This window comes from Neophocaena asiaeorientalis, unplaced genomic scaffold (genome assembly GCF_003031525.2).
Source record: "Neophocaena asiaeorientalis asiaeorientalis breed wild unplaced genomic scaffold, Neophocaena_asiaeorientalis_V1.1 scaffold648, whole genome shotgun sequence".
NCBI lineage: Eukaryota > Metazoa > Chordata > Mammalia > Artiodactyla > Phocoenidae > Neophocaena > Neophocaena asiaeorientalis.
Genome location: NW_020172781.1, coordinates 2,110,394 through 2,134,100, shown reverse-complemented (window position 1 = coordinate 2,134,100; position 23,707 = coordinate 2,110,394). Strand labels below are relative to the sequence as shown.

The 23,707-nt window shown below is 49.9% G+C and overlaps 1 protein-coding gene across 7 annotated transcripts in view; it reads right to left on the bottom strand.

The window, feature by feature from the left end:
• Positions 1-23,707, bottom strand: part of TPCN1 (two pore segment channel 1) — a 65,964-nt gene that overhangs the window by 12,757 nt on the left and 29,500 nt on the right. For 5 of the 7 annotated variants that reach the window (XR_003002774.1, XM_024741448.1, XM_024741449.1 and 2 more), the window contains 16 exons: positions 21,637-21,764; positions 16,016-16,192; positions 15,557-15,670; positions 14,603-14,733; positions 13,642-13,730; positions 11,877-11,911; positions 11,265-11,323; positions 10,919-11,018; positions 8,823-8,939; positions 8,475-8,599; positions 7,139-7,187; positions 6,551-6,614; positions 5,454-5,498; positions 3,018-3,074; positions 2,886-2,939; positions 1,700-1,772 (listed from right to left, as the gene is read on the bottom strand). Coding sequence is in view for 6 of the 7 variants with exons in the window: in XM_024741448.1 (XP_024597216.1) it covers positions 1,700-1,772; positions 2,886-2,939; positions 3,018-3,074; positions 5,454-5,498; positions 6,551-6,614; positions 7,139-7,187; positions 8,475-8,599; positions 8,823-8,939; positions 10,919-11,018; positions 11,265-11,323; positions 11,877-11,911; positions 13,642-13,730; positions 14,603-14,733; positions 15,557-15,670; positions 16,016-16,192; positions 21,637-21,764 (1,417 nt within the window). In the remaining variant the exon portion in view is untranslated. The remainder of the gene's footprint in view (positions 1-1,699; positions 1,773-2,885; positions 2,940-3,017; positions 3,075-5,453; positions 5,499-6,550; positions 6,615-7,138; positions 7,188-8,474; positions 8,600-8,822; positions 8,940-10,918; positions 11,019-11,264; positions 11,324-11,876; positions 11,912-13,641; positions 13,731-14,602; positions 14,734-15,556; positions 15,671-16,015; positions 16,193-21,636; positions 21,765-23,707) is intronic. The other 2 variants (XM_024741452.1, XM_024741453.1) reach the window with 1 other exon arrangement.

The window sequence follows — 23,707 nt, the reverse complement described above, 5'->3', positions numbered from 1 at the left end:
CTCCGCAACAAGAGAGGCCACGATAGTGAGAGGCCCGCGCACCGCGATGAAGAGTGGCCCCCGCTCAACGCAACTAGAGAAAGCCCTCGCACAGAAACGAAGACCCAACACAGCAAAAATAAATTAATTAATTAATAAACTCCCACCCCCAACATCTAAAAAAAAAAAAGAATCCGCCTGCCAATACAGGGGACGCAGGTTCGAGCCCTGGTCCGGGAATATCCCACATGCCACGGAGCAACAAAGACTACGGAGCCTGTGCTCTAGAGCCCGTGAGCCACAACTACTGAGCCTGTGCACCACAACTACTGAGCCTGCGCTCTAGAGCTCACGAGCCACAACTACTGAGCCTACACTCTAGAGCCTGCAAGCCACAACTACTGAGCCTGCGCTCTAGAGCCCGTGAGCCACAACTACTGAGCCTGCGAGCCACAACTACTGAGCCTACACTCTAGAGCCCGCGAACCACAACTACTGAGCCTGCGTGCCTAGAGCCGGTGCTCTGCAACAAGAGAAGCCACCGCAATGAGAAGCCCATGCACCGCAATGAAGAGTAGCCCCAGCTCGCCGCAACTAGAGGAAGCCCACATGCAGCAACGAAGACCCAACACAGCCAAATAATAAATAAATAGATAGATAGATAGATAGATAAATAAGAAGCCACCTGCCAATGCAGGGGACATAGATTTGATCCCTGTTCTGGGAAGATCCCACATGCCGCGGAGCAACTAAGCCCATGCGCCACAGCTACTGAGCCTGCGCTCTAGAGCCCACGAGCCACAACTACTGAGCCTGCGCTCTAGAGCCCGTGAACCACAACTTCTGAGCCCGTGTGCCACAACTACTGAAGCCCGTGTGCCTAGAGCCTGTGCTCCACAAGAAGAGAAGCCACTGCAATGAGAAGCCCTCGCACAGCAATGAAGAGTAACTGCTGCTCGCCGCAACTAGAGAAAGCCCGTGCACAGCAATGAAGACCCAACGCAGCCAAAAATTAATTAAAAAAAAAAAATGCCTAGAAACCCCTCCTGAAGGTCCCGCACTGGTCTCATGGCAGACACGGGTTACACCAGCGACCCTGGTGAAGGCACTGAGGGGTGGGGCAGGACCACAGGGGAGTCCCACAGGGAAAGCAGGACAGAGACCCTCTCCTCCCAGATGCAAACTGCATGCCCACACGCTACTGCTCTGCCCGACTCTTCTCTACTTATTAACTTGTTTTTACTCTCACGACCCAAGACCTTGTGAGTGCAGCCCGATTTCACGGGTGAGTTAACGTTCATGGGCAGTGAGCCACCTCTCAGGGTCTCTGGAACGGGGAGAAGGGCCACCAGCTTGATGCTGACCAAGCATCAGGACCTGTGGCACTTCCTTCTCTGTGGGTGTCATGGTTTTCGTGGAGGAGAAAAGAGCTTAGTTGTCGGGGGGGGGTGTGGGGTTAAGTGACTCACAGAGAGCCAGCTGGCCTAAGGACCCCAAGAGGCCGTGTCCAGGAGAGGGGCTGGTGGGGGTGGTCTGAGAGAGTAAGATGAGGGCCTGACCCTGGGGAGGCCTGGAGCCACTGGCAGAACTGTGCCAGGAGACAGGGGCCTGACCCAGCCTCGGACCTTCCCTCTGAAACTGTGCAGTGGGTGTGGACGGAGAGGACCTGTGGCTTTCATTACAGTCTCTGACGTGCGTGAGAAACATGCTCTCTACTCACAGATTCCATCCGGAGGACAAGTACTCAACGGGGCCGAGGCCGGCTACTTTCAGGAACAGCTCCACCCCGTAAACTGTAAGCAGGAAGATGCAGTTAGCAGCGGCCCTGCCACAGCCTCTGCCACCCCTGGGCTGGCTCGTTTCCTCCTCGAGACTCTCCTGAGGTCTGGTCACGTGCCCTCCAGACACCCACGTCACACCCGCACCCCTGAGAGAGTGTGGGCTCCAGGGCAGGGCCTGGCCCAGATGCTGGCCAACCGGGGCTGCCCGCTAACAAGAAGCACTCGCTCCCACTCCCTGGGAGTGGCCGCAGGCATTGTCTGTCCATCCAATAGGTATTTCCTAAGCCCTTCTCCCGTGCCAGCCATTGCACTGGGTGCTGGGTGCCCAGCCCTGAACAACACAGAGCTTAGAGTCTAGACTCAGGGGAAAGACAGCAAACTGATAATGTTAGACTGGGGGAAGAGTGTGACATTTGAAAGAAATCAGGGGCCAAGCTGGATATGATCTTGGCCTGCTTGAGGGGCAGAAGGTAGGTTGGTGTCATTGGAACATAATGAAAGAAGGAGCTGAAGAGGGAGCTCTGGAGGGGGCATCAGATCACACAAGTGACACAGTTGGGAAGAGATTCCAGGTCTTTCTGACCCCAGAGTTTGTGCACTGAATCACTATGCTACTCTGAACTCCACAGAAAAAGCCAAAGGGCTGATCAAGGCAGTAAAAGTCATGCTTTTTAGGAACAGTGAAAACAACTTAGGACACAGTGTTATTAGTTATGTCTAATGTTTAGACATAAAGTGAGAGGGCTGTCAGAGCGGTGTGGTGAGGGGATGAGTGCGCCAGGGGAGGAAAACACCTGTGCAGAGGCCCAGAGGTAGGAAAGGGCAGGGGCCCTGGGAAGCGGGATGTGTTCAGGGGGGCTGCAGGTGGGGCGCGGGTGGTGGTACTGGCAAGAGATGAAGGCTGAGAGGGAGGCTGAAGGGGCCCGCACGGGAACTTGGTCTGGAGGCCAGTGGGCAATCACCAAAGAGTTTGAAACAGGGGTGCGGTAGAATCAGACTCGATTTCTGCTCCACCCTCATCATGCTCCCCCGCTTTAGAGAAGAGCCATGAGATCTTAACCCCAAAAGAAGTTACAGCCAGTGGTTAGCAACAAGCACTTGAGCAAAGCCATGTCAGAAACTTACTGGTCAGAAAGACGAGGTAACTCCAGGGCACATGCTTGGAGAAGAAGTTCCCACCTGTAAGAAGAGAGGCAGCAGTTCAAGAGGTGGGCCAGGTGTGCCCACAGGACAGGACAGTCCCCTAGCCAGGCTCACCTTTCAGCATGAAGGTCTCCACAAGGATCCAGACCCCGTTGACTGCCACCACCAAGTCTGCAACAGACAGGCTCATAATAGAGAAAGCACAGGTGGATGTGGAAAGCTACAGGTCACAGCTGCAGCCCCTGGTTAGTTTCTAGGCAGCTCTGAGATATGCAGAGAGCAGGGCTTGTAACAGATAACTTCCTGCTTAATGCTTTTACCATGAGCTAAAACAGTCAGTAGTTTCTCTTAGAAAATAGCTACAGATTTCTAAAAATCACCCACTATGTCACTACAGGGATACCAGTTAAGATGTTTCAGTAAAACCTACAAATTATTCCAAGTTGGCGTAAAAGATGGACCATATACAAAGGGTTTGAGTATTGAAAACATTTGTTTTTCCCTAGAGAGCTCTCTGGTTTTTAAATGACTGCAGAAACTAGTCAGCAAAACTGCATATGCGTTTGGCCTTTCACCTAGCAATCCTACTTTTAGGGATCCATCCCAATGAGACATTAGCAAAAACACAAATGACGTATACTGAAAGCTATTCACTGAGGAACTATTTGTGATAGCAAGGAAACTAGAAACAACCTAAACGATCAATAGGAGACTGGATGAATAAACTATGATACGTTCATGAAATGGCGTACTCTCAGCTATAAAAAGGAATAAAGAACATCTCTGTATATTAATATGGTGTGGACTCTAGGATGTATTGTTAACTGAAAAAAAAGCAAGGTTGAAAAAAGTGTGTAAATTATGCTAGTTTATTTAAGGCAGGGAAATGTGCATATATGCATCTACTTATAGTTTTTTAAAAAATGGAAGGATAAACTACAATAAAAGTTACCCACTGGGGGAGGTGACAGGATAGAAACAATTCTTCCTTGAGTATACTTTCTTTTGTAGATCTGACTTGGAATCATATACATATTTTACATAATTAAAAGGCAAAATTCAATGTAAAAAGTGGCCTCTAAAAATATTTTTTCAAATGAAATAAAGAAATGTAGATGGTGACATACCCACATGGAGAAAAACTACTCCAGATGAATTTAAAACACAGTCATCTGAATCCCTGGAGTGGTGTTTCTAGCAATTATATTATTAGGGTTGTGTTGGTGTTGTTTTTTGGAGACTATTATGTGTGGACTGTGGGATAAAGCAAGTGAGGGACTGTGTCAGTGTTGTTGGGAACTAGGATTTTAAGCCTGGGAATTTAGACGTGAAAGAATGATGAGGGCTTCCCTGGTGGTGCGGTGGTTAAGAATCCACCTGCCAGTGCAGGGGACACAGGTTCGATCCCTGGCCCAGGAAGATCCCACATGCCATGGAGCAACTAAGCCCGTACGCCACAACTACTGAGCCTGCGCTCTAGAGCCCGCGTGCCACAACCACTGAAGCCCGTGTGCCTGGAGCCCATGCTCTGCAACAAGAGAACCCACGACAATGAGAAGCCCGAGCACGGCAACGAAGAGTAGCCCCCGCTTGCCCTAACTAGAGGAAGCCCGCGCACAATGACGAAGACCCAACACAGCCAAAAATAAAAACAACTAAATGTTAAAAAAAGAATGATGAAGTTAGGTAAAAACCCTATAGTCCACAATTTGAATTAAGAATATCAGGATAAACTCACAAGATAGTTTATCTTTTAAAAATCCAAAATCCTACCTCTGTCCATGGAAAGGCCTGGAAACAATAACCAACTCCAAGCAATGAGCACCTCTAGCATCTCAGATTGTGGTCTCTAAACACCATTTCCCATTAAATGGAACCAGAACTCCTTAGAAAGAGTGAATTCAATTAACCTCTAGATTAGTAGAAATGTCGGCATCTGTGCTGTCCAGTTGGTCATCATTAGCCACACATGGTTACTGAGTGCTTGCCCTGCGGCTATTGTGACGGGAACTGGATTTTTAAGTTTTAGTTGGTCTAAATTTAAATAGCCATATATGGCTGGTGGCTGCCACACTGAACAGCACAGCTCTAGCTATAACTACCAAATTACAGTAAATAAGCAACAGAGGAACATGCAAAATCAAGAATGAAGGACAAACAATCCTGTTCCTTCAACTAAATATTGCAAGAGGAAGAAAACAGATTGGGGGAGAAACCTACAGATTAAAACAGACTGAAGTGACATATCAACAAACCACAATCTGTGGTTCTGGAATCTGCTTCCAAAAACACCAGGTCTAGAGAAGGGGTGATGAGCTGGACTGAGGGGATCAGACAGACAAGAAAGACAGGCAATGAGATGATAACTGTTGACGCTGGTGATAGGTACGTGGATGCTCTTCACAATCCTTCCACTTTTATACGTGCTTGGAATTTTCTGTAATAAACAGCCAACATCGTAACTGCAGGATTTATCCCTTGCATCTCCACTTTCCGGAGCAGTAAGACTCAGGAGGAAAGGGACCTAGAGCTGTGATATTTCACACTTACACATGAAATACTGGAAGGCCTTGGACTTCACAAGGATATTAATTCCTATTTGAAGAGAAGACATGTTAACAGTGAAATTTTCATGTACAAGTACACGTTCCCCTACCACAGACATCATGCGTGTAAGCAACCGGGGTGTTTATGCCCAGGGGTGAAAAAGGAAGGGCCTGCTCTCAGAAGGACACCCACGCTTGTGCCCGGACCCCTGGGCAAGGGACTGGCAACATTCCCTCTGGAAAGAGGCTGAGCAACCTATAGCCGGGACAGAGCAGAACAATGCTTTGCTGGCCACTGCTGAAACTGTAAGTCTGCTCCTGGCCTAGAACCGGCACTGTTTATTTATCCCCTTGAGTAACTATCATCCCAATGGAGTGGAAAACTCGCTGAAAAATATGGAATAATAATAACAGCTGTGCTCAAAGTCCTAGCTGTGGGAGAAATAACAACATAGGACATACCATTTTAACTCTTGTTCATATGGCCCAGACCCCCGTGAGCTAACCATACCCCGTGTGGAACTTCAAAACTGGCATTAAATTCAGGGAAAACTATTAGGTAAATAATATGGGGCCCTCCGATTTTAAAATCTTCAATTTTATACAATGCAAGCATTATGTGAGGGATCAGATACACCAGCTATATATCCTGACACTGGAGGAAGGTCAAAATCCATCATTAGGTAAAAAGGCAGGTTTCAGAACAGAATATATAATGTAATCCCCACTACTGTTTTTAAAATGCACAGAAAAATAACCAGAAGGAAACACATCACAAAATTAACCGTGGTTATCTCTGCCTGGGAGACTTTCATTTTTTTTCTAATTATTTGACTTCGTATCAGTTTTCTTCAATAAATAAATATTCCACAAATTTTTTTTGGTTTGGTTTTTATGTTACTGATTTCCTTCCTAATCCAACACTATTTCCCTGCTGGGGTAATCACACTGTCTCTTTTACACACATAGACATTCCGCATGCATGCGCGCACACACACACACACACACACACACCCCTTCTGGACATGTTCTTTAAATGCTTATCTGTGGTCACCGGAAACCTCCATTCGTCCCCAGCTGCCATATTCAGGTCAACCTTACCTTTGAAGATGAGGAATGCTGTCCTGGGAAGCTCATCAAACCAGTGATCTCTATTTCTCTTTGCCTGGCCAAGGAACAGGGCCATAGGAGAGAGGGCGTTAGGACCAGCGACCAGAGCCCAGCCCTGGGGGCAGGGATGCAGCTTTCCTTTCCTGCTCTCCTGGCTAACTTGGGAAACCATGAAAACACTCAGGGATCTAAAGAACAAAAAAGCCAGCCAATGTTTGCTGAACTCTTCAATGTGCCATGCACTGCCATTGTTTTTATAGAATCCTGAAAATAATGCGGTAGGTAGGGACTCTCATGACCCCACTTCCCAGGTGAGACAAGCCTTGGAAGGGTTCCATAACTTGCCTGATGTCACATGCTGACTAATGGAGTCTGAGATTCAGTGCTTTTAACCAGGACACCGCACTGCAGATGGACAGGCAGATGCAGGGCCAGGGGCCACCTGTTATCCCTCCAGTGCACAATGCCCAGCCGAGCTGAGATGTCCCAGCAGGGAGAGAGCTGGACAGCCGGGTGCCTCCTGGCCTCACCCCCCTCCCATGGAACCGTCTGCCGGGTCACTCCCTGGAGAGCACCCACCTTCCACTTCAAGGCGGCAACTTCGTAGATGTCTTGAAAGTCCTTCAGGCTGTCATAAGCACGAGGGCAAAACAAATCAGAGCACGTTCCCACCGAGCCACGGTCCTCTCACTCGCCTGCCTATGGTCACCTTCGAGGGGTGCAGCGGGGGAGGGGAGGAGGCGACATCTGCGAGTCCCAGCGCATCAGGGCCCAGGGGACCCGTACCTGCAGGCATTTCATCTCCTCCTTCCTCCAGGGACTATGGATACTTAATCCACTCAGTCTACACAGACCACTGCCGGCTTCCGTCCCCCAGAGAGGCAGCCCCCAGATTACCACCATTCTTAGACAGACAGGGACTGAGCCTCCTTTAGCAGAGGACTTAATAGAACAACTGGGGCAGAGAGTTCAGCCCAGAGCTCGCTCGCTCACGTCTCTACAGCAGGCCTGCCTCATCGCAGATCAAAAAGAAGGGTTTGGGGGGCTTCCCTGATGGCGCAGTGGTTGAGAGTCTGCCTGCCGATGCAGGGGACACGGGTTCGTGCCCTGGTCCGGGAAGATCCCACATGCTGTGGAGCAGCTGGGCCCGTGAGCCATGGCCGCTGAGCCTGCGCATCCGGAGCCTGTGCTCCGCAACAGGAGAGGCCACAACAGTGAGAGGCCCGCGTATCGCAAAAAAAAAAAAGAGTACATACTGAGAGAGACAGAGAGAGAGAGAGACAGAGACAGAAAGAGAGAGAGACAGAGACAGAGAGAGACAGAGACAGAGACACAGAGACAGAGACACAGAGAGAGAGAGAGAGACAGAGAGAGAAAGTGTGTGTTTCACGTTGCTCTGTGGATTAGCTCACATGCAACCACCTTGCTCATGGCTCAAGGGTGAGCAGCTGGGCCAGTCCATTCCACGAGCCAATACATTCCTTTTTTTTTTTTGCGGTACGCGGGCCTCTCACTGTTGTGGCCTCTCCTGTTGCGGAGCACAGGCTCCAGACGCGCAGGCTCAGCGGCCATGGCTCACGGGCCCAGCCGCTCCCTGGCATGCGGGATCCTCCCGGACCGGGGCACGAACCCGCGTCCCCTGCAACGGCAGGCGGACTCTCAACCACTGCGCCACCACGGAAGTCCCATTCCTTTTTTTGTCTCAAGTTTAAACTGGATTTGGGTTGGACTTTTGTTACCTGTAAAAAGAATCCTGAGGAATAGGGTCTACATGCGTAAGAATCTCTGAAGAAAACTAAATTCTCTACAAGCCTCTCTGCCTGCCCACTCCCCAGCCCCCGGGCTTTTAGGCCCCAGCTGCCTCTTGTGAACGCCTCGTCCGGCCACACTGTGCCCAACTGGCATCCGCTCTCACCTGAGCAGAGGCGAGTTGCTCTGATTCAGGGCCTTGAACGTGAGATAGCGCTCCCCGGCAGTCATCCGGGGCTTGTAGAAGCGCATCAGGCCTTCAAACTGCCTGTAGGAGATGCCGGCAGGCCCCTGGGGGAAGAGGGAAGACGGCCACATGGAACAGAGTGGGGGCAGCCATGCCAGATGCCCAGCATCACACGGGATCCCAGGGCGCCCTGTTCTCTTGTTCTCCCAAGGGCAGGACTCCTGGTTTCGGAAGCTGCCGGCCCGCCCACCCTTCGGGGATACCGTGGGGCAAGGGCTGGGGAGCAGGGACCAACCTCCCTCCCTGGCTCAGCCCCTGCCCCGCTACCCGCTGGCTGATGAGCAGGCGGTAGGCGTGCTGGATGGCGGTTCGCTTGTGCAGCAGCAAAGACTTGAACTTGTGTTTCTCGATGTCATTGAAGGTGTCAAATACCACGGCCAGAAGCTGTCAGGGAAGAGCAGAGACCTGGCTCCTGTGCCCGGTGGGGCCTCAAGAACCAGGGAGTCGTTCTCCAGCCTCCAGAGGGCGCTCTTCCAGCCACCCCAGAGAAAGGGGTTGAAAAGAGCCCCGCGCCTGCCCCAGGTGGTGTAGGAAGTTCATCTCCAAGACTCAGCAGAGGAAGGTCATTCATTGCCACTTGTAAATTTCCCTCTAAAGATTCATGAAGACACTGCTATTACATTTTCCCCAGGTTTTTCTTCTCTCCGCCTGTAGCTCATCCCTGGCTGGGCAGTTTTATAAGGGGAGAGAAGCAGCGAGGGGAACACACTGGGTTTTTTGCCCAATTCAGCTCCGTGTGATGGCCGGGAGGCTGTGTGTCCATCCTGTGCCCTCCCAACCTCAGAGCAGGAAGGAACATCGCTGTGCCGATGCTTCCTCTCCTGTCCCCTTGCTCCTCCTCCTCCTGAGTCTGCGTGGCTCCAGAAAGCAGAGGTGTGAGGTGGCCTGCACAAAAGGGCACAAGGTTCTGGAACTTTCTAATTCCAAATTTAGCAGGTGAACAACACAGTCTGCGTTATCAGAACGCGATGGGAGGCCAGGTGCAGAATTTGGAAGACCACTTTTTGGAAACACTTTTTCTTTCAAAAATATTTTGAGGGGAACTCTTGTCCTTTCCATCCCTTCTAACTGGTCCCCCATACTTCCTTTTAGATCAAGGGAGAGTTAGCATCTGTAAAGGGCCAGAGAGCAAATCTTTTAGGCTCTGCAGGCCAGATGGTCTCTGTAGAAACCACTCAACCCTGCGGCTGCAGCATGAATGCAGCCGTGGACGATGTGCAAATGAATGGGCCAATAAAACTTTATTGACAAAAACAGATGGTGGGCTGGGTATTGGCCCTGATTGCTGACCCATGCCCTATATTTTCACAGCTCTAAATATCTCTTAAAGCAAATCAATTACACATAAACTGTGTTTTAGATTCTAAACTAACAACAGTATAAAAGAGCTGTAAGATGTTCAAAGAGACATCTAACATACTTATTTTGGGTTTTGAGGAATTAAAAAAAGAAAATATTTTCCTTCTTAAGATGTCACACTTTTAGGAGATTTCACAGATCTACCCCAGAGGAAGTGTTTTCCATTTCTATACTGGGCCTGACTGCGGTGACTGGTGTGAGAATGCTCTTCAGAAGTATAAAAATAAATGCAAGACTTGATAAGCCCTCTTCCTGGTAATTCTGGCGTTGATGTGGGCTCAGCACCAGCCTGACGGCCCGGTCCGGGAGGCAACCTGCTGGTGGCAGGACACTCCTGGTGGCCGGCCGAGCCTCTGCAAACACCTCCAAAGTTCCCAGTGTGCATGGGGGCTTTACGTTCTCCCTAAAGGAATATGTTCCGTGTTCAATTTCCCAATGGTTCGTGATAAATGAGCTGGAAATACACAAGACATTCCTGGCATGTGGCTGCAGTAGGATGGAGTGGCTAGGAGCAGGGCTCTGGAAGGAGACCAGCTCACCCGGCCACCCCGAGCTGTGCACGCACAGGCGAGTTAGCCTATCAGTCTGATCCTCAGTTTCCTCAACTATAAATTGAGCATAGTAAGAATTCCAGGGTTTAAGTGTCAAATTATTTAACCCTCATCCATGAAACACTTTGCACAGTGCCTGGCTGAGGCTTAATAAGTACCAGCTTTTACAGTTATTCTATGTTTGCCGTGAGAAGGAAAAGATCCCAGGGTAGCCTTGGTTTAAACCCTAGCGCCGTCAGCAGCAGTGGCGGCAGGCTAGTTACTGCTGGTAACCAGCTGCACTTAAGTCCCGACAGGGAATTCCTAGCCACACCACACGTGACCACGGTCTGGGACCTCCTTCCCCAATGGTCTGCCCTCGGAGGCCGAAAGCTGTCCCTACCTCATCCCCACAGTGCCCAGCAGAGTGTGGGTGAGGGCTGCCTCAGTGGAGCGCGAGGCAAGGTCACTCACCAGGTTCATGATGAAGTACAGCTCGATGGAGAGGTACACGATGAAGAAGACGCAGGACCAGGGGTTCCGGGAGTAGGAGGGCATCATCACATCTGGAAAACTGTGTTTGCAGAGTGTTACCCGCAGGGCCCGTGTCTGCTGGTCTCCGTCTTCTACAAGGACACCTCTTCTCCTGCCTTGCCGGCCCCCTCCCCCCTCCCCTACTCTTGGCTCACCAGGCCACTCCCGTCCCTCATGGGATCCCAAGAACCTGTCTGGGCCAAGATGTGGAGTATTCTTGGCTGAAAAGAGGAGAAGACCCCGGGCACTAGAAGAGGGCAGAAGCCAGAGCAGGGCCCGAACTTACTTGGCGGTGGTCAGAAGGACGAACAGACTGACAATGCTGTTCTCCAGGGTGCTGAAGTACTGAGGGGGAGAGGGAGAGGTGGGGACGTGGCCGCCAGGCCAAGGGCACACCCCACCGGGAACAGGCTGCCTGCGGTGGGCCGCCTCCAGAGCCCTGCCCTCCTCCTCCCTGCCCCGCCCACTCCTTCTTCCTCCCAAGGGATCCCTGAAGGATGGCAGAGGAAGCAAACATGGAGTCCAAGGCCTCCTCCTTCCTGAGCTCAATGCTTCCGGCGGGAGCAGACAGCTGGCTTTGGGACTTGTCTCCCAGGGAACCACATATGCACAGTTAGCTGAGCTCTCCTCCACTGCTCCTCTGCCAAAATGTGCCCGTGTTCCAAATCTGACCCCGGAAACACCCCTCTCAAGGACAGGGCAGGGGGTCCCCCTCGGCATTCAAGGAAGGAGACAGCTCAAATCTGGGTGACGGGGCACTTTCAGGTGCCAGAAGCGGTGATGAGAAACCAAGCAGGGCATCCCTTCCTAATACAGCTAGGGGGGCAGTCCAGCCACCTTATCTGAGGGGAAAGGCCTCCCATAAAGGAAGAAACAGACAAACATGCTGATTACTTACGGGGTCTGAAGGATTAGGGGAGAACAAGTAGAAACCTAGAAGACGGTGGTGGGAAACAGATTGAGAAAAGGGTTAGAGCAGAAGAGTCCCAAACCCAGATGTCAGAAGGATTGGACAAATAAATGTGAATCAGTGCAGTAGGCAGAGGAAAAGCACCGTGGTGCTTTTGTGGTGGGGACTGTGGCAGAGCACCAGATAACAGCTGCCATTCAGTGACCCAAGTACCATCAAATGTATGATTTAAAAAGGCTGTATAGGGACTTCCCTGGTGGCGCAGTGGGTAAGACTCCATGCTCCCAATGCAGGGGGCCTGGGTTCGATCCCTGCTCAGGGAACTAGATCCCACACACATGCCGCAACTAAGGAGCCCGCCTGCCGCAACTAAGACTTGGGGCAACCAAATAAATAAATAAAATTTTAAAAAATAATAAATCCGTATAGTAAAAAAAAAGTGGTACGTACAGCACGGTGACGATAGTTAATGATACCATATTGTATATTTGAAAGTTGCTAGGAAAGTAGATCTTAAAAGTTCTCATCAGAAGGAAAAGAAATCGTAACTCTGTATAGTGATGGATGTTAACTAACCTTATTACGATGATCACTTTGCAGTATATACATAGCAAAGCATTATGTTGTCTACCTGAGACTAATACAGTGTTATATGTCAATTATATGTCGTTTTTTTAAAAAACGGAAGTTAAAAAAAGTTTAAACTTTTAAGGCTGAAAATCTGTATTTTCATGTAAAAAAAATGCTGGCTCAACACTTTCAGACCAAAGAAAACTCATCCACAGGCTGGATTTGGAACCCAGACTGCCGGTTTGCGATCTTTGGTTTTGAGAACACGACTGCCAAACACAACTCAAAAGGGACCCTGTTGTTCCCCTGTAGCCAAATTAACACCATTAATTTTTTCCCTCTCAGAATGAGCTATTCCCCTGAGTCCTTGAAATCCTGAGTGGGAAAGGGAGTAACTCTGCCCTCAGGGGAAGTCAGCCCCCTTGGAACACAAAGGAAATTCTATCGAGAGTGGGGTGGAGGTGAGGTAAGTGGGAGTCAGTGGCTCAGGACAGAGCAGTCACGAGAACCCGGGGCTTTCAGTGCTGGTGGGGACCTTAGAGCCAGGGCTCTCTAGTTCCACTGTCTTTGCCATCTGAGTACTGGAGAAGGGACCTTGGGCTACCTCGCCATGTTCTAAGACCTCCACGGTCTAAACCCTGGGTCTGAATGTGGCTGTCGCATCAATACTTGATCTTATCTGAAGAGGCAAGGCCTCCTCGGAGTTAGAAAGGCCATGACCTTGCTTTTACATCTAGTGAAGCTGAAGTGTGCAGACCCTAAGGTCCTAGGCACACACTGTAGAGAAACCCTCCCCCGTGTGCGCCAGGAAACGCAAGAGAATGTTCACTGCAGTGTGACCTGTGGTAGTGAAAAGTGCCCACCAACAGAAGACGTGATAAATACATTTGGATACATTCACATATCAGAACACGACATTGCGGTGAAAGTGAACGACCTACATCTACGTACAGCAGCATGAATAAAGGCCGGGGGTACCTCTGGGAGCCGAAGGGAATCGAGATCAGGAAAGGGTACAAAGGTGGCTTCCTTTTTTTTTCCCGATATTTCATTTCCTCAGCTGGGTGTTTACATCATTTTGAAAACCTTCCTGAATTTCTGAAACGGTCAAAGTACCTTTTTTTCTCAACTCTGAGTTTGCTTTTAGCGAGCGCCTGCATCCTGGGGCGCAGGAGAAACTCACCAAGGATGGCAAAAATGATCATGAAGAAGAGGAGCAGCGAGAGGATGTCCATGAAGGGTGGCAGGGACTGGAAGATCTGGCGCAGGTTGCTGGGGAGACAAACGGGGCCAGGAGGGGTGAGGCGCAGCTGGGGACGGGCTAGGGCCCCGGGGGTGCTGGCTGGGACTCCTCAGTGGGGTACGTGCCTGTCGAGATTGAGGTCTGGTGCTCCCGACCCCCAGAACACTAAATCCCCTCTTGCCCTGGCTTGTGACATCATGCTTAGTGATTTCCTAGGCCTTCCACTCAGTGGATGACGGGGAAAGAACCGGGGCAATGTGTAGCACTTACTGAGCCCAGGCAGGCAAGTGCCTGCAAGAGGCGGAGACGGCAGGAGAAGGCCAGGTGCATGGCCTCGGGTGACAAGGTCAGCTTGCCTGGGATGTGGGAAGCCATTTCAGGGCCACCCAGTCCTAGGACATTTGTCTCCGGTTTTAAGGACGGGCACCAAGCGTGAATGGCCAGCCCGCTCTCATCCACAGTACCCCAGCCAAGAGGCTTTCCAGATGGATTCTCAAAACTCAGTTTGACCTTAGGCTAACGGCCTGGTTCGAGTTCAGTACCCCCCGGCTCAGGGGAGGTGTCAGGACAGCCTGCTGAGTCACGTGGACTTTGCTGAGTTCCTGCTTTAGGCTGTGTTTGGGCAGGTACTGTGCTCAGAGAGAGGACCAGCCCCAGAGAAGCACAGGAAAGGCAGGAGAGAGCCCTGGACCCGGAGTCAGGAGACCTGAACTTCAGCAGGAAGACCACCTGCCTCTCTGTGTGGGTCGAGTAGCAGAGGGAAGTGGGCATGACTGTGTCCTACCCAAGCGCAGGAGTGGCCCTACTGCTACATCACTCACTGGCTCCGGCCTCACTGGCCTGGAGGTCCAGGCCAGGCCCTGATAGCGACTGTCTGAGCAGCTCCTCCCCCGGGCCTTACCGCCGGACGCCACCGCAGTACCGACAGTCCACCAGGAAGATGCAGCGCAGCGCCCGGGTCACCCGCACGTGGGACGTCTGCCGTACCAACACCACGATGGCCTCAACGAACTGCACCACCAGCACAGAGGTCTGTGGGTGGAGGGCACAGTGCGCCGTCAGCTCCTCTGACCCAGCCCCCCCTGTACACCCTGAACAGAGGGCTGGTTGGATACTGCCCGGCCCGGCCCGGAGTCCAGAGAGACCTTTCCCTCGCCCTTTCTCACCTCCCCCAACATGAAGCGGGCCCCAGGGAGAAGCCCTCTGGCTGCTGGCATAGATGTGCAGTCCCAGGAGAATGAGCCCCAGGGCGATGCTCCCAGCAGCTCATCAGATGATACCCGCTGAGCAAAACTGCTATTCCGCAGGCCACATCCAGCCACCCTCTGCTTCCAGCTCTCCCCGCTTGCACCGTGAGGGCCCCTGAAGTCTGCAGCACACCCTGACCTCCAATTCCTTGGGCACATTCTGTACAAGCGTGTGGGCTTTTTACACTGCCAAACGCCACTCTGACACATCCCGACTCATGCCTCTCTCTGCCGCAGAGAGAGAAAGCATATAATATGGTCCTGATCGGTGTGGGCGTGGAGGCCACACAGAGCTGGCTTTGAATCCCAACTCACCGGGATTTAGATCCCATTCTCTTCCAACTGGCTGTACGTACAATAGGAAGAGCACTACACCTCCCGCAAATGTCATCGTGCCAGGGCTCGGCACGCGCTAAACGCCGAACCACATTCGCTACTGTTAGCATCACTGTGACACCTGGAGCAAGGCGGGAAGCATGGCGAGGACGGGGACCCAAGGTTACACTTCTGAGCGCAGGACCAGGCCCACGGGGGACTTGGAATTGAACTGAAGATACAGGCTTGAAGTTGACAGGGGAGGAAATGCTGTAGGGAGGTGGGCACAGCACCTTGACCATGGTCCGTCTATGCCGGATGAAAGTGTGAAGGCCCAGCCACCGCAACTTCATGCAGAGTTCAAACACGACCACCATCAGGGCAAACAGCTCCAGGGTCGCGTGGACCTGCAGCCAAAGGGTGTGAAGGAGACGTGGCTTCCCCAGCGCCTGCCCTCCCCCAGCAGCGAACACACCTGCCCGCCTTTTCATCTGAGGTTGGAGACAGCGGGTGGGACTGCTAATCAGGTATGCTGACCACCTGGGGGCCAAAGCGGGCTACGGGTTCTGAGGCAATCCGAAGGCGCCCCTCCCTGGAATTTACAAAGGAGCAGAATCCCAGGGAGACGGGGGAGGTGCATTCAGTCGGGCGGGGACCCCGGGCAAGACGTCTGCCCTTCCAGAATGTTCCCTCTCAGTCTTGAGTTACTCTGCCCCCAGAGAGCCGTGGCTCCCAGCCATCCGGACACTCACGTAAATGCCCAGCCGGAGCGCGGGCACGGCCGGAGCCTCGCACAGGGACAGCAGCAGCAGCAGCAGGGCTGCGGACAGCTCCATCAGGTAGAAGAGGTGGTTGTGAGCAAAGAGGTAGGCCGCCAGCGCTTTGGCATTCTTGGGGTGGGTGAAGAACTTGTCGTTATTCTCACCTTCCTGAAAGAGCAAGCGTCACGTCACGCCGCCTGGAGACGATAGGGCGGCCAGGATGCGTGGTGGGCGGGGAGGGGGGAGGGCCCTTGGCCGGTGGGAGGAGATTCAGGCCAGAGTCGGGAGATGATGGAGAAGCAAAAGTGTGATCTTCGTAGAACCGCACACCAGTCAAGTCTCACCCTGGCCCGCTGATGGGACTCCAAAGACTTGCTTCTTCCCAAAACTACTCAGAGGAATCAAAGAATAAAAAATCCAAGATATCGAAGAGAAGCGGGCACATCTGGTCCCCTCTGAGGTCAAATGTTCACTCTCAGGCGTGTCTGCAGGATGTTAAGTGCTTGAGGTCGGGGGGGTGGGGTCTGGGGTAAACTACGAACAGCTGAGTCCTGGCTCCCCCCTCCTCCCTGGGTAACACTGAGAATGTTCCTTCACCTTTACAACCATCAACACTCGTACTCACTCTCCCCGGGTTCCTGCAAGACACTTAGGACGGACGGCATCTGGCACACAGGAAGCTCCCCGCCAGGGGTTACCTGTTATTATTATTTTAAGTTATAGTAACACTGAGCGGAAGGTGTGAGGGTACCTTTATCACGCTCCTTCTTTACTCAGCTTTCCCCATCCCACTTCTTAATTTACTCCATTTCCACCTAATTTCCTAACCACTTGATGCCTTCACCCCAACAGTAATGAGACAGCAGCTGACCCCCAGCGAGTGCCCTCCAGGCCCGGCACCATGCTCAGCACCACCCTCCCCACCCTGCCCCGGCCCCGCTGAGCCCTCCACACTCCTCTCACTCCTGACAAGGAAATCCAGGCACAAAGAGAACTTCAGTAGCACCTGAGCTCATAGAGCCAGACAGCCTGATTCCAGCGGCCCTGCTCTATCCTTGGCCTCCCGCTGATATAGAAAGCAATCGACGGAGCAGACCGGGAACGGTCCACTTGGGAATACAAGCAGATAACCCTCCCGGTTAGGATCGGCCTTCTGGGGCAGGTAGGGGATCTTCACTGCCTCCCCAGGGTTGGTGGGCACGGGGATAAGGGATAAGTAAGGGAGGTCCCTCAGCTTCATCACCCCCGTACCCCACCCAGCAGCCGACACAGAGAGAGTACTTATTGGCTCATACTTTACAAGCATCCCCTTGCCTCAGTGCTTCTCAGCTGGGGGCAGTGTTGACCACCTGCCCTCCCCTGACTCCGCCCCGGCCTGGAAGCATGTTTGGTTGTCCCACCTAGGGGGGTGCTGCTGGCATCTAGAGGGTAAACTCCAGGGATGCTGCTAAACCTCCGAAAATGCACAGGACAGCCCCTCACAACAAAGAATTATCCGGTCCCAAATGTCAATGGTGCTGAGTCGGGAGAATCTGTCTCATTCACTCCCAGCACAAACACTCAGAACAGAGGCTCTTCCCCTTGGCTCCAATCCCTAGAGGAGGAAAGGGGCAGAGCCAGAAGGGATGCCCAGAGCCCTTCTGAAAGCATTCCGGCTGTCCTGGAATGCAGTCCGACCTTCAACTATTCCGACTCTTCTGAGATGAGGCCACACTCAACCGTCCTCATAAACCCTTATTCTGGGGAAGGTGAAACTAACACACGCTCGGTGATTCCTGCAGAGGTTGCCAAGCCAGGCCAATGGGAAGAAGTGTCTCTGGGCCCAGAGGTGGCACACGGTGCCGTGGAAACAGCTCTGGCTGGTGGGCTCCTGTACTAGCCCGAGGGGGCTTCAGCTCGCCAAGCCTGTTTCAGAGAATTGGGAAGGCAAGAGGTATTGTCAGGTCCTCAGCTGGCACGGTGCCTGGTGCACACAGTAGGCATTTAATAGGTGTTTGGTAGGATGAAGCACTCCTGCAAGAGATCATTCTCCAGGCCCCTGCCCAGCCCAAGGACTGCCCAGTAGCTGGGAGGCAGGGAGCTCTGACCTCGGCTGTGGTTTGCAGGGGGAACTTCAAGTGAGTCACTTCCCTGAAGCCAGCTACACCCCTATCCTCGTTATCAAAAAATAAAGACAAACCACAGACTCAACAGGGCAGGGAACGAACATCCTGGCGGTCACACGGAGGGCAGGCTGGACAAGTCTTGCTGCCAGTCCTGTGATCTGTGCCAGGCTGTGGTTTTCACCAGCACGGCCATGGCCACAGGGGACACACATGGCCTGGGAAGCTTCTGGTTTGGATTTCTAAAAAAAATGCAATTCTTGGGTAATTTCTTCCAACAAGTAGCCAGGGATGAAGGTCTGGCTAGAGGAAACCACTAACACGGGGGACTCGGATCTGACCGCTAGGACTTGAAACTGCCACAGACGAGATGGAGGATGAGGCCTCCCCTAGCGAGGACGGAGTGAAATACGACCCGAGTCACTGGATTCTGACCCAGACCCTAAGGAGAACACTGGCCTTGTTTTCTAGCTGCTGATCACGAACTAGGAAATTCATGATTAGGAAAAATAAGAAGGCAGGCCAGTTGCATGTGACTTCCAGGTCTTTGCTTTCTGCTCCCTGGGGCAGAAGTCCACACAGAAAACTAGGACTGTCTTGGAGGCAACAGGAGCGCCGAGCACACAGCTCCTGAGGGTGAGTGAGTTAACAGGTAAAATTTGGGAAGAGAGGAAACTGCAGGCACCAGATAGCCTCAAAGCAGCGAGCGGCCAATTACCCAAGCACACCAGCAACCTGCTTCAGGGGCCATGCTGCAGCTCCCCTGCAAGCATGAAAACGACTACCAGACACCAGCTAAAGCCATCCTCCAGAAACAGCCACGAACTACTGTCCATGGGGATCCAACTTTTGCTTTTAGTTTTAATTTTACAAAATGATGCATTTTTTGTAAAATAATTCAAATCATACACAGAACTATAAGGTAGTAAAAATTCCATCAGCCAAAAATAATCACCTTTAAAAAACAATAATAATCACCTTTAATATTTAGATAAATAACTTTCCAAATGTGAATGGGTATATGTGCATAGATACAGAAACACAATATATAAAACTGTATATAATTTATATATAAAAATCTTCACATGATACCTTCTGTTCTGTAACCTCTTTTCCCACAAAGAAATGGCCCATTTTCAAGTGGATACATGGGGTCAGGTACAGAAGTGAGGCAACCACATAGAGAAGAAAGAACGTCATTTGGAGGCTGGATGGACACGGTTTAAGTCCAACCTTGGCAATTTACTAGCTGGATGGCTTTGGACTCATTGAGCCCCTGGGAGTTTCAGGTGTATGAACTGGGAGATGATTAACCTGCTTGGTAGGGTTGTGAGAAAGATCAGCAAGTACCCAGTTAAACTATATATAACTTGTTTGCGTTTTTTTTTGGGGGGGGGAGGGTTGTGTTTTTTGCTGTACCACGCAGCATGTGGGATCTTAGTTCCCCAACCAGGGGTTGAACCCGTGGCCCCTGCAGTGGAAGCAGGGAGTCTTAACCACTAGACTGCCAGGGAAGCTCCATTTGCATTATTTTTTAAATTCCACATATAAGTGATATCATATAATATTTGTCTTTCTCTGTCTGACTTACTTCACTTAGTATAATATTCTCTAGGTCCATCCATGCCGCTGCAAATGGCAACATTTCATTCTTTTTTATGTCTGACATTCTATAGTGTATATATACACCACATCTTAAACCAACTGTCTGCTGACAGGTACTTGGGTTGCTTCCATGTCTTAGCTATTGTAAATAATGCTGCTATGAACGTCAGGGTGCATGTATCTTTTCAAATTAGAGTTTTTGTCTTTTCTGGATATATACCCAGGAGTGGGACTGCTGGACCATATCGTAGCTCAATTTTTAGTTCTTTTTGGAAACCTCCACACTATTTTCCATAGTGGCTGCATCAATTTACATTCCCACCAACAGTGTAGGAGGGTTCCCTTTTCTCCACACCCTCCGCAGCATTTATTATTTGTAGACTTTTTGATGATAGCCATTTTTATTACTAATGTTCTCACCTGCTTAAGGAAAGAAGGAATTACCAAGCAGCTATTCTAATTCCATATTCTGACCCATCCCACCCTCTTGTCTAGCACCTATTCAACTTTGGAGAAGGTGACAGTACATAGGGGGGCCCTGCCACATCAACTGGCATGCCCAAGCTTGCTAAAATTTCCCTAAAACATTTCTATTGCCTGAATCAAAATACATTTCTTGAGGAGTACAGCCATAAAATGCGAGAAACACACAGACACCCAAGTAACTATCAAATAAGTATCTGAATTTCATTAAATCTTTTTAAAAAAATAGCAAAGCAAATACTTACAAGGGAGAGCTGCTTCAAAGAAAAAAAGATTAGGGGAAAATGATCATTCAAATGAATTTTAAAATTCCATTTCCTCACCCAAACCCTTATTCAATGCACAGCTGAAGCTGAAATCTTCTAATGACAAAAATGGCAAGATTAAGGTGAAAATGCCATAGACAGTCAGACTGGAAGTTAATAGGCAATATCCCCTTTGGAGAGTATTCGATACTATATAACAAGGGCATTAAAAAAGGTTGATTCCTTCTACCCACTGATTCCACTTCTTGGAGTCCTTCCTAATAAAATAATCCTAGATATTAAAGAGAAAAAGAGAGAAACAGCCGTAGGCACAGATTGTCCTCGGATTATAATTTATAATAAGGAAATGCATAATAAGGGAAATACATAATAAGGGAAATATAAAAAGAGAAGATATCCAACCTTATCAGGATAGTTAAGTAAATTAGGACGCACTTACCAGATAGAATTATAAAGACTTTAAAATTTGTTTACAAGAGTTATATAACATGAGAAAAAAGCTTATGCCACATGCTAGGGAAAAAAAAAAAGACTGTACAGCTGTAGCTACCACAGGACTTTAAAATTATTTTAGAAGACCCATGAAACCTACGTATTATTCTTAAATAATGTTGTCAGGGACTGCGTTAGGTGAATTTTTTTTCACATCGCCTTTGTACCGAAACTTATTGTAATGAGAATACGTGACTTTTAATAAAAAGTATTCTTTTTCTTTAAAAAAAACAAAAACAAAAACCAAGCATGAAATAGCAAACATGAGAGCAGCAGCAAGTTAAACAGGAAGGGAATAAAGATCTCTAGATTCCCCACACTAAGTCAGCAGTGTTAAGTAGATAAAAGAATTCCCTCCCAAGAACCGGCCTCTCAATGTGCCTGAGAAGAGGGAGCGGGGCAGGGGAGGTCAAGTGGACAGACTTGGGGAACCTTGGGGGCAGGCAGAGCCACAAACTGGGGGTCCCGAGAACAAGCCCGTTCACATCACCCTTCCGTGTGGGCACAATCGGGTTGGCTCTCCCAGCCTGATCTTAGGAGATGAGAAGCTCACGCACGGAGCACTGAGCCAGAATTGAGTTGCTGGGCACCCAATAGAACCCCGGCTATCCTACTCCACCAACAGGGGCCAAGAATGGCCAGGTCCTGACCGGAAGATACTCACCTGGAGGTAGATTGCTGCCTCTTGATAATTCATCTCCCAGTTGTGTCCGGTGAGGCTGGAGGGGGAATTCTCGCCCCCTGAGCTCAGATTGGGGGTGCAGGAGTCATGGACGGCATATTTGCCTCCATCTGCATTGCAAGAGGAGATTCACTTACAACCCAGGCTTAAGAGAATAAAAACACCATTCACCAGGAGAAAAGGTTGGCAGTCACCTCGTACGCTCACACGCGTATCCTATTAACTGTAAGTCAACGCACCATCCCGTGTACTAATGACAGCAAGAATTAGCATGCCTAGTTAAAAGTGTTTTTCTTACATGGATGGACACGAAGGGTATTATGCTTAGTGAAATAAGTCAGACAGAGAAAGACAAATACTTTATGATATCACTTATATGTGGAATCTAAAAAATAAGACAAACTATTGAATATAAACAAAAAAAGCAGACTCAGAAATAGAGAACAAACTAGTGGTTACTAGTAGGGACAGGGAAGGGGGGAGGGGCAAGCTAGGGATAGGGATTAAGAGATACAAACTACTATGTATAAAATAAATAAGCTACAGGGGTATACTGTGCAGCAGAGGAATATTTTATAATAACTATAAATGAAGCAAACCTTTAAAAATTGTGTATCACTATGTTATACCCTTGAAACATATATTGTACATCAACCATACCTCAATTTTAAAAAGTTTTTCCTTCTCTTGTTAAGTGAAAAAAGCAAGTACAAAAAAAGCACATACTGTATGCTATCTTTTGTGTAAGAAAGGGAGAAAACAAGGAAACAGAGATATCTACTTAACAAAAGAAACAGGAAGAACAAATTAGAACTCGATGAAATTGATTGCCTACAACGGATGTAGGGAACAGTGGTGTAGAAGTCACTCAGAGGGAGTGATCTTTTTGATTACTTCTGACTTTTGGAAGTGTGTTAGTATACTACCTTGTCAAAAAATAAAACCAATTGGAGTTTTTCACTGGTGCGGTGTCCTCTGTGGCTTTTCCCTGCTGACATCCATGCCCTTTCCTTGCAGTAACACAGCCCCATCTGCTTTTGAAGGACATCCCCTCTCTACCCTCTGTCCATATTCTTTGGCTCTGGCCAACTCCACCCCTGGCCCCCAGGCAGATGATCCAGTGCAATGAGATCCCCTCAGCCCCCCAGGACAGGCGTTGGTTCAGGCAGCGGTGCTGACCCAAGCCCGGCCAATGAGGGCTGAACTTGGAACTTCTCCTGGACCAGTTAGAAAGGAGGGGCTCTTTCCCTGTTGCTGTTGGCGGTTGCCTCTGCCACGACCTGGGGAAAACCTGCCCGAGTTACATCCCTGGGATCAAGCTGTGCCCAAAATCTACCTCGTAGCGTTTCTGAAGTCTGAGCCCACAAATATCCTTTTACACTTAAGCCTGTTTGGGTTGGGCTCGTCGTAACACTCAGGTGTCTCCACTGACATATGCGATGGCACCGAGAAATGAACTCTCAGCTTTGTAAATTTATTGGGAAGAAGAGAATCTAGGATGAGAATTTGGTTCCCCTAACCCACATTCCCAATGACCCACCTATGGGATGGTAAAGAATCAAATGTTTGGCTAATGAGTCACGCACAGTGGCAGGGAGCAGATGTGTAAAGCTCACAACCAAACAGGAAAGGAGAGGAAACTGGCAGTGTTCAAAGGGCTGTTGGGTCACAACCGCTCCTTCTGACTTTGAACTGCTAAGCAATGGCAGTCAGGTCTGCCCTCTGCAAAGCTCTTCTCTGCCGAGTTTTAAATACTTTTACTGAGATATATTTGACACACAATAAACTGCACATATTTAAATATTCAATTTGATATGTGTTGACATGCGTACACACTCGTGAAACCATTACTAAATACAATCAAGGTAATATAACCGTCACCCTTTCAAGCCCTCCCCCCCACCCATCCATCCTCAGGCAACCGCTCATCTGCTTTCTGTCACGATCAGACGAACCTGCATCTCTTAAAATTTTATGTAAACAGCATCACAGTATGTACTCTTTTTTTTGTTTGGCTTCTTTCACTCGGCATAATTTTTTTTTTTTTTTTTTT